At 44.5% G+C, this 10,976-nt stretch overlaps 1 protein-coding gene across 1 annotated transcript; it reads right to left on the reverse strand.

Annotated features, from left to right (window-relative positions):
* Window positions 1-6,968: 6,968 nt before the first annotated feature.
* LOC142908992 (uncharacterized) lies at window positions 6,969-10,761 on the reverse strand. Its single transcript, XM_076059675.1, has 2 exons — window positions 10,705-10,761; window positions 6,969-9,585 (listed from the first exon to the last, which is right to left on the reverse strand). The coding sequence occupies exon 2, from the start codon at window positions 9,569-9,571 to the stop codon at window positions 8,732-8,734; it is 840 nt and encodes a 279-aa protein (XP_075915790.1). The 5' UTR covers window positions 9,572-9,585; window positions 10,705-10,761; the 3' UTR covers window positions 6,969-8,731.
* Between the last annotated feature and the right edge of the window lie 215 nt (window positions 10,762-10,976).

A 10,976-nucleotide genomic window follows, 5' to 3' on the forward strand; every position in this document is an offset into this window, starting at 1 on the left:
TCCACACCAAGGGACGGCTTTCTTGAGAGCCTCGACCCAATTGGTGCTCGAGCAGAGGACGCCAAAAGGTTTCAGTTTTGTTGCCAGAAAAAATGGGGAAACCCCTATGATGTGTAAGTCCTCGTTTCTGCCACTCAGTTGAGTACATCCAGCATCTTGTTTCTCCAAAAAACACGACTCTCAGTGAATGCTCTCGATGAATTTGACTTGCTTTCGTCTGAACACCCTGGCTGTGAAGTCGTATCGACGGCTGGGTGTCTGGCCGAATGAAAGTTATTGCTTTTTTTGTTTTATCTGAGGCCAAGTTGGATTACATGTAAAGGTAATAAATAAGTCGGGGACATCCCTACGCTCGAACGTATGACATGGCACCTTGAGCATATTCGTGCATGCGTCTAGGGCTTCCTGTAAACGTAGCAGACGCCTGGATGCTACAAGGGGGGGGGGGATGATGTAGTGCCATTGTTGGGCTGTATGCGTATTACCACGGGAGCTGACCTGTAATAGCGGACATGCGTCAACGGGGTGGTATACAGACCAGGTGGGACTAACAGGGCCCCCAGACCCCAAGACCGTGGGGGGGGGGGGGGGGCGGACGGGGCTGGGGGATGTTCCAGGGCCCCCTAGAGAGTTCCAGAAGGCTTGGCCAGGGGCGGAGAGACCCTGGAACAGGGATAAAAGCCGGACCCCTGAACGGTTTGGTGGTCCCCGTCCACCTGAAGCTCTGAAGAAGACTCTGAGCGCTACCTTGAAGACCCTGAAGACCCTGAAGCGAAGAGCCCAGTGACCCTGGCTAGGGTCGAGTTCAGACATAACCAGTGTAGGGTTAGCGCTCGAACCAGAGTAAGGGCACCGTAGTGTGGAGGGATGGCCTCCTGAGGTTATCGGCTGTGAGGAGTCGTCACCCCTCTGTGCTGTGGTTCCCTTGTTGAATAAACGTGTTGCCTCTAGCGAACCGTCTCGCCTCGTCTTGGACCCACTGCACGTGTCACCTATAGTAATGAAACCTCTTGTCGCAAAAAATTAGCGGCGTGCGAAAGTGAAAGGTGTTAACGAAGTAATAATAAATTTTGATTTAAAGCTTTCGTGACTGCGAGGAATTAATGTTCTTGGTTCTTTCGGTAAAGTCACCACCACGTAGAAGGGAAACAATAAAATAATAAAAATATAAAACAATAAAATTCTCACGACGTTTCGACTGCAACACGAGTAATCGTCATCAGGTGTGAAAACCACAGCAAGAAATTTTGAAAAAATTGGCGGGTTTTTTTAACGTTAGCACCACGGAGAGCGATTTGACAGTTTGTTCAGATGGACGAGTCCATCTAAGTTCGGAATAGAGGAGGGGGGAGACGAAAATAATGGATGCTGTCTGAAAGCCACCATAAGCGTGAACAATCAATTAAGACCCGAAATGGTTTATCAAATCTTTCCAATGATTGCTAAACCAGAATCCATCTTCCCAGTTGAAATTGTCTCTGTATATGTGGATAGCCTCATGAATGAATCTCTCATGGTAGCCAGATGGCTTACAAACAACCTCTGTCTTGGAGAAGTCAATGTCATGTGAGCCTACTGAATTATAACAATGATCTGCCATGGCCGAGGTGTTGGTCCTACCGTGTTTCAGGTCTGCTTTGTGTTCACGAATGCGGTCCGAGACATGGCGTTTGGTTTCTCCAATGTAACTACTACCACAGAGGCAACTTAGTTTGTAGACACCAGGGTACTGTATGTCCGGAATCACATCTTTTACAGACGGAACCAGATCACGGAGTTTATGTAATGTGTTGAATCGGACCTAGATCTTGTGTTTATTCAAGATTTTGGAGATCTTTTTTGTGATCCCCGCAATGTAGGGCAAAGTGATGGTTTTGAAAGGCTCCTCAAGAGGGTCCTTCATGGTTGGAGTGATAGCTTTGCGGATTGTAGTCGGAGTGACCATTAGCCTTAAGAGCTTGGTGTACGTGCTTGAGTTCACTGGCTATGTGTTCCTAGTCGGATATGTATTGGGCTCTATGGTTTAGAGTCTTGATGAGGGAATTCTTCTGGGATGGATGGTGGTGGGAATCCGGTTTCAGCTAAGCATCCATATGGGTAGCTTTCCCGTAGACAGAGTGGCTCATTGAACCATCATTTTTTTTTACCAATTCCACTTTACAATAAAATTGTAGACACGGCACAATATATATTTCTGAATCTTTATTTTTACCAACATTAAAAAAAAATATTCTCCGTTAAGGCAAAATTCTAAAATATTGGATTTTTTACAAAGCCTTGTGAATTCACCTTGTATCTGAACAAGTTACATTTGTGCAAATATTTTTTTCCAAACGTAAAATAAAAAAAGACATTGCTTACAAATATCAGCTCTATGTTTTCAAGTCAATACAGTTTGGGTAGTGAATAAATTAGTCTAAATAAGCTACACATGACGAATTGTAGGCAATTATAGTTATAATCAAATACATTTTTAAACAATCACGTGGTCCCTGTAGTCGCCGTTAGAGACACAATCTGCTTTAAAACAGTTTATCAACATATATGAATACATTGATTCGAATAAGCAGAGTTAATTTCCTATTTATGGCATGCCGGTTATGTGGCAGTTTTCGATATCAACATCACCTTATAAAAGAATAACATTTAAAATACGCACAGACAAGTATTCATTCGGAATTATTGACAGGCATATTAACAAAAATTACTGCAGTGAAATATACTGCATCAGGTTACATCGTATTAACAAGAAGCTATTTTTAAAATACGCACCGCCTGCTTAACAGTGTATGTACAACGTACTATTGTTGCGTCATTCAAAATGAGTAGGCCGTTGCATGCTGGCGTCTGGGTCAAAATGTCGCAAATTCTAAACATTAGCTACAAATAATAGATCACGGCACTTCGATGGCAACACAAGCAATCGTCATCAGGTGGGACAAGCACAGCAGCAATAAGAAGAAACTGCTGGAGTAGGCGCCTACTACTTCAGCAGTTTCTCTTGCTGTGGTTGTCCCACCTGATGACGATTGCTTGTGTTGTGATCTAAACGCCGTGATCTGTTGTTTCTACCCACGTGGTGACTTCACTGAAAGAACTCAAGAGTGTGGATTCCTGCAGTCACGAAAGTTTTGAATCAAGATTACCTACAAACTACACAACTGAGATGACGCATCAATCATCGCCCCCTACTGACAGGCTCTTGTCCACATGCAGGCCGGTGCAGGGCCACCACCTTGTGCCACACAGGGGCAGCTGCTACTTGGGGATGCTCTTCGAGTGCTTCAGACGAGGTACAAAACTCCGAGTTGCTGAGGCGGTTAAGCAAGCACCGTGTAAATGCAATTATTATGATAAAATAGTGAATGCTTGGGGGCTTATTGTCTCTTGCTCCTGGTGAGAGATTGACCCAACCCACAGGTCCACAAAGACTGGCCGCTCTTACTCTGCAGGATGAACCTAGGAGCTGAGTGTTCAACTTCACATTCTTGTCATTAAAGGCCTGTGACAAAGGTGCATCTATTGTAGTGACATTGTCTCTGGCTTACACATCTACCGGGTCTCCACTTGACTTTGTATTGTCTAGGAAGTCCACCCACACCTCCACTTCCACAAACTGCTGGGAGTTGCCTCGCTCTGCCTCACAGTCAGAATTCTCCTCCTGCTTCACGTTGCCTCCATCGATGTGAAGGTCCCATTTTGGAGTTTCATCTTCATCTTCACATTTCACCTTCACTTCTTCACTCTTCACCATCACCTCTTCCCTCTTCACCATCACTTCTTCCCTCTTCACCATCACTTCTTCCCTCTTCACCATCACCTCTTCACATTTCACCTCGATACCTTTAAAAGTGTCCAAGCTGGGATTTTCTTCCGGTTCTTGTTTCAAGAGGGATGGGCTTGTTGTGGCACTTTGACTTTCACAAGCTGATTTCAGACTCCACTCCTTGTGGATCTTCTGATGCTTCTGTGTTTTCCGGTGTTCTATAAGATGTGATGGCTGTGCAAACGCCTTCCCGCACGGAGTGCACCTGAAGGGTTTCTCTCCCGTGTGTGTTCTCTGGTGTATTACAAGAGTAGATGAAAGTGTAAACGCCTTCCCACACAGAGTACACTTGAAGGGTGTCTCTCCCGTGTGTGTTCTCTGGTGTGCTACAAGAGCAGATGACTGCGCAAATGCCTTCCCACACACACTGCACTTGAAGGGTTTCTCTCCCGTGTGTGTTCTCTGGTGATCTACAAGAGCAGATGACTGTGAAAATGCCTTCACACACACACTGCACTTGAAAGGTTTCTCTCCCGTGTGTGTTCTCTGGTGTATTTTAAGAGCAGATGGCCATGCAAAAGCCTTCCCACACACACTGCACTTGAAGGGTTTCTCTCCTGTGCGAGTTCTCTGGTGCCGTGTCAAATTTCCAGTCCGATCCGTGCTGTATGCACGCTGGTCGCATTGTTGACTTGTCGTACCGAGCTGTGCCGACTGCCTTTGCTCCATCAGACCAGCGTCAGCTGCAGACAGAAAAAAATAATATCCACACCATCTACACGTCAGTATCGATGCACAGAGGAATGCATATATAGTCACATGTGACTTACACGTCTATACTTATTCATATATTCAGGATGTAGTAAAAAAAGTGTCCCAAATTCATCACAGGGCTGTTATGGCACACAATGAGAGGGCAAATGGTTATACACATGCCTGGAAGCCCTCGTATCTTCAAGATGAATGTTAACCCAAAACTCCGAGCACACAATTTCGGCTGTCTGGCTACAAAAGGAATATTTATGAGAGCTAAATTCAGCTGACATAGCAAAAGGTGTTGAAAACAATACTATTTGTGTTATGCAGAAATTCATAAATTAATGTTCAATCGCAACTTAGAGGTGTCAATCCAGGCTCAGATGTCCTTAAATGCTGGGATGAACAGTTCCGACTTCAGCTGCATGTGTGTGCTGTGTTCACCTCCTGTTTCCATTCTTAGTAAGAGTTCCAGAGGAAAACAAAAATTAACTATTGTTTTGATATAATCTCCGTGTTCAATAGAGTTGATAGACTTTACTGCAAATACAAACTTTACACTGTCACACACTGGAGGTGGCGTGTCTAGAATCATGCCTGGCCACCTTCATTTGCTCAGCATTAATGCTTCCTCACTACACCAAGTAATTAATCGAGGATCAATTAACATAGCCGAGGCTAACTGGTGAGATGTTAACTGCCTCACCTGGTATACAGGAAGTCGTGGGTTCGATCCCAACACTGCCGCCTGCTGTATATCTGGAGTTTGCGCGTCTTTGACCGATAAACATTGACACACGTATTCTTGGTTCTTTCTGTAAAGTTATGTAGACAGAAAATAACAATAACAGATAATACAATTACATTAAATAAAGACCACTTGTGTTGCAATCAAAACGTGGGTTTTTTTTTGCTTCATTTACTATTTTTTATTGTTATTTTTATTTCATTTTCTATCTACGTGACTTTACCGAAAGAACCAAGAATATCAATTCCTGCAGTCACCAAAGTTTTAAGTCAAAACATTCACACACATTGACAAAGCCTCACCTTGTGTTGTTGTGGGCAGGTCGCTTCTGATAACAAGAGCGGTATAGCAGCTCAAGCGGGCTTGGCCTGCTAACAAAAGAAGATAAAAACTGCGTGAATATTTACAATAAAACAAAGTTACAAAGTGGCGAGCCGGGTGAAGACAAATTAAACTTAAGCGAGATAATTAAAGTGAACGCAATCAGGCGAGGGCAGGAGGCAAGGCCCGCGTGGCTAGGCCCCGCGTTGTAAAGTTCCAACCTGGACATCGATTCCCATACTCGCTGCTACTCAACTGACATCCCTGAGAGAGAGAGGCTCTACCTTGGTAAACAACAACCACCACAACCACCACCACAACAACCACAATCGCAATGAGAATTTCTCACCTCGGATTTCAGTTCACGCGCAGAGCGGCAGATTTCTGTTACCTCGTGACGTCACGCGGCAGCAGGATTGGTGACGTCACTCGCGTGGTACAAGACACTTTCCTCCTGCACCGAGCGGGTTTTAATTTAAATAAATTATGTTAATGAGCCCAGCCCATACGTGGAGGGATGGGGCGTGGGTGCTGAAACCCGTCGCAATAAACTCGCGACGGCCTTCACGAATATATTATGTTAATGAGCCGCCAGTCACCGGGCGTAGCTTTGCCCAAATAAGGATTGTACTTGAACAGATAACGGAAGTGACCCAGGCAGAGGTGACGTCACGCTCAAGGGCGCGGTAGACGGGGTGGGGTGAATACCTTGGTGACATGACGTCACTAGCGAGGGACACCTCCCCCTGGCGTTTCACGCCGATGAGGTAATGCAGAGTGGTGACGTCACAGAGTTGGAGTTTAAGTTGATTTAGATTCATTTTTCATTGCTCCCTCCCTTGGGTGTGTGAGCTCAGCAACAACAACGTGGACATTATTGTGTATACACTGTGTGTACACTGTGTGTATACACTGTGTGTGTGTACACTGTGTGTGTACCCTGTGTGTGTACACTGTGTGTGTGTACACTGTGTATATACACTGTGTGTGTACCCTGTGTGTGTACACTGTGTGTATAAACTGTGTACAGTGTGTACACTGTGTACAGTGTGTGTGTACACTGTGTGTGTACATTGTGTGTGTGTACACTGTGTATACACTGTGTGTGTGTACACTGTGTGTGTGTAAACTGTGTGTACAGTGTGTGTACACTGTGTCCACATTGAACCGAAACCCCGGCAAGGCCATCTACTTAATGACGATAGAAAATTCACACGCAATGTCCTTTTGAATTAAGTCTTCCAGATGTAAATTGATACAAGCTTTTAATGAAGAAATAAAATCATCTAATTCAAAACACAACACAAGTCAAAGATGTTTCATTTTAAAACTTCAAAATGGAGCATGGGGTACTTGCGTGAATGCGTCCTTCGTGTGCAAATGTTGTGACTTTCCTGGCCTGAAGGCCGTCAATGTGTTGGACCCTTATTGGTGCCCAGCGTCTCAACAACAGCAGTGGGGTTTGCTTCAACCGATGGTTACGAACATCCAGACGTGAATCAGCAAGGTGCATTTCTAGTCCTAGTTAGACAAACTCTACGTCAACACGTAAGACAAAACTACAATTCGTGTTGTAGAGAATGTACCTCCTCCGCTACATGTAACTTTAAGTGGTATGCCTTGTAACTGATGAATGATCCAAGCGTGCTCCCTATTTCAAAGACAATGAGTTGCTGCAGAGGCCGACGCTTCGTGAAACACAAAAGTACCCTTTGACCTGTATCACAAGAACAACGGATCTCACCTGAGTTATCTGTACAGGTTACTTCCAAACACACACACACACTTTGTCCTAACATCACTTAATCAATCTAGATTTGAACACTTAATCAATGTTTGACCCTCATAGACAAAATGTTACATGTACACGCACAATCAGACAAGTATTCATTCTTAATTATTGACAGGCATATTAACAAAATTGAATTACTGCAGTGAAATATCCTGCATCAGGTTACATCGTATTAACAAGAAGCTATTTAAAAAATACACCATCTGCTTAACAGTGGATGTAAAACATACTATTGTGTCATTCAAAACGAGTAGGCCATTGCATGCTGGCGAATTCTAAACATTAGCGACAAATTACATAACTGAGATGAAACATCAATCATCGCCCCCTACTGACAGCCTCTTGTTCACATACTCTTTGGTTCTTTCAGTAAAGTCACGTAGGTAGACAAAATAATAATAGATCACGAAGTTTCGATCGTAACACAAGCGGTCGTCCTCAGGCGGAAAAAAAACCAAAATAAATGAAGGCCGGTGCAGGGCCACCACCCTGTGCCACACAGGGGCAGCTGCTACTTGGGGATGCTCTTCGAGTGTTTCAGACGAGATACAAAACTCCGAGTTGCCGAGGCGATTAAGCAAGCACCATATGAATACAATTATAATAACATAGTGAATGCTTGGGGGCTTCTTGGCTCTCGCTCCTGGCTAGAGATCTCCCCAACCCACAGGTCCACAAAGACTGGCCGCTCGCCCTTACTCTGCAGGTTGAACCTAAGAACTGAGTGTTCAACTTCACATTCTTGTCATTAAAGGCCTGTGACAAAGGTGCATCTATTGTAGCGACATTGTCTCAAGCTTACACATCTACCGGGTCTCCACTTGACTTTGTATTGTCTCGGAAGAAGTCCACCCACACCTCCACTTCCACAAACCGCTGGGAGTTGCCTCGCTCTGCCTCACAGTCAGAATTCTCCTCCTGCTTCACGTTGTCTCCATTGATGTGAAGGTCCCATTTTGGAGTTGAATCTTCATCTTCACATTTCACTTTCACTTCTTCGCTCTTCACCATCACTTCTTCATATTTCACCTCGATACCTTTAAAAGTGTCCAAGCTGGGATTTTCGTCCGGTTCTTGTTTCATGAGGGATGGGCTTATTGTGGCACTTTGACTTTCACAAGCTGATTTCAGACTCCACTACTTGCAGATCTTCAGATGCTTCCGTGTTCTCTGGTGTACTTGAAGATTTTATGAATGTGCAAACGCCTTCCCGCACAGAGTGCACCTGAAGGGTTTCTCTCCCGTGTGTGTTCTTTGGTGTACTTGAAGACGTGATGACTGTGCAAACATCATCCCACACACACTGCACTTGAAGGGTTTCTCTCCCGTGTGTGTTCTCTGGTGTACTTTAAGATGTGGTGACTGTGAAAACGCTTTCCTGCACAGAGTGCACCTGAAGGGTTTCTCTCCTGTGTGTTCTTTGGTGTACTTTAAGACTTGATGAATGTGCAAACGCCTTCCCGCACAGAGTGCACCTGAAGGGTTTCTCTCCCGTGTGTGCTCTCTCGTGTACTTGAAGATTTGATGACTGTGCAAACATCCCGCACAAAATGCACCTGAAGGGTTTCTCTCCAGTGTGTGTTCTCTGGTGTTTTTTAAAAACAGATGACAGTGAAAATGCCTTCCCACACACAGTGCACTTGAAGGGTTTCTCTCCTGTGTGTGTTCTCTGGTGTTCTTTAAGAACAGATGACTGTGAAAATGCCTTCCCACACACAGTGCACTTGAACGGTTTCTCTCCCGTGTGTGTTCTCTGGTGTCTTTGCAGATTTGATGAATGTGCAACCGCCTTCCCACACACAGTGCACTTGAAGGGTTTCTCTCCTGTGTGAGTTCTCTGGAGGGTCTGAAGAACTGATAGCCATGCAAACACCTTCCCAGGCACAGTGCACTTAAAGGGTTTCTCTCCTGTGTGTGTTCTCTGGTGTACTTGAAGATGTGGGGACTGTGAAAATGCCTTCCCACACACAGTGCACTTGAAGGGTTTCTCTCCTGTGTGTGTTCTCTGGTGTTCTTTAAGAACAGATGACTGTGCAAATGCCTTCCCGCACATAGTGCACCTGAAGGGTTTCTCTCCTGTGTGAGTTCTCTGGTGCCGTGTCAAATTTCCAGTCCGATCCGTGCTGTATGCACGCTGGTCGCATTGTTGACTTGTCATACCGAGCTGCGCTGACTGCCTTTGCTCCATCAGACCAGCGTCAGCTGCAGACAGAAAAAAATAATATCCACACCATCTACACGTCAGTATCGAGGCACAGAGGAATGCATATATACACAGTAACACGTGACTTACAAGTCTATACTTATTCATATATTCATGATGTAGTAAAAACGTTTCCCAAATTCATCACACGGGCTGTTATGGCACACAATGAGAGCGCAAATGGTTATAAACATGCCTGGAAGCCCTCGTATCTTCAAAATGAATGTTCACCAAGAACTCCGAGCACACAATTTCAGCTGTCTGGCTACAAAAGGAATATTTATGAGAGCTAAATTCAGCTGACATAGCAAAGGGTGTTGAAAACAATACTATGTGTTAGGCAGAAATGCATAAATTAACGTTCAATCGCAACTTAGAGGTGTGAATCCAGGCTCAGATGTCCGTGAATGCTGGGATGAACAGTTCCGACTTCAGCTGCATGTGTGTGCTGTGTTCACCTCCTGTTTCCATTCTTACAAAGAGTTCCAGAGGAAAACAAAAATAAACTATTGTTACGCTATAACCTCCGTGTTCAACAGAGTTAATAGACGTTACTGCAAACACAAACTGTACACTGTCACTGGATAAACAGGCGGTGGCGTGTCTAGAATCACGCCTGGCCACCTTCATCTGCTCGGCATGAATGCTTTCTCACTCCACCAAGTAATTAATTGAGGATCAACGAACATAGCCGAGGCTAACTGAAGTTTGCGTGTCTCTCTCCGTGATGAGATGTTAACTACCTCACCTGGTATACAGGAAGTCGTGGGTTCGATCCCGACCCTGACGCCTGCTGTATATTTGGAGTTTGCGCGTCACTCCGTTTAGCGTCTTTGACCGATAGACATTGACACACGTATTCTTGTTTCTTTCAGTAAAGTTACGTAGATAGAAAATAACAATAACAGATAATACAATTACATTAAATAAAGACCACTTGTGTTGCGATCAAAACGTGAGTTTTTTTGCCTTATTTACAATTATTTTTTCATTTTATTAGCTGTTATTTTAATTTTATTTCATATCTACGTGACTTTACCGAAAGAACCAAGAATATTAATTCCTGCAGTCACCAAAGTTTTAAGTCAAAACATTCACACACGTTGACAAAGCCTCACCTTGTGTTGTGGGCAGGTCGCTTCTGATAACAAGAGCGGTATAGCAGCTCAAGCGGGCTTGGCCTGCTAACAAAAGAAAATAAAAACTGCGTGAATATTTACAATAAAATAAAGTTACAAAGTGGCGAGCCGGGTGAAGACAAATTAAACTTAAGCGAGATAATTAAAGTGAATGCAATCAGGCGAGGGCAGGAGGCAAGGCCCCGCGTGGCTAGGCCCCGCGTTGTAAAGTTCCAACCTGGACATCGATTCCCATGCTCGCTGCTACTCAA

Source organism: Petromyzon marinus, unplaced genomic scaffold (genome assembly GCF_048934315.1).
Source record: "Petromyzon marinus isolate PM22_M1 ecotype Great Lakes invasive population unplaced genomic scaffold, UKy_Petmar_22M1.pri1.0 PM_G_Scaffold_11, whole genome shotgun sequence".
Lineage (NCBI taxonomy): Eukaryota > Metazoa > Chordata > Hyperoartia > Petromyzontiformes > Petromyzontidae > Petromyzon > Petromyzon marinus.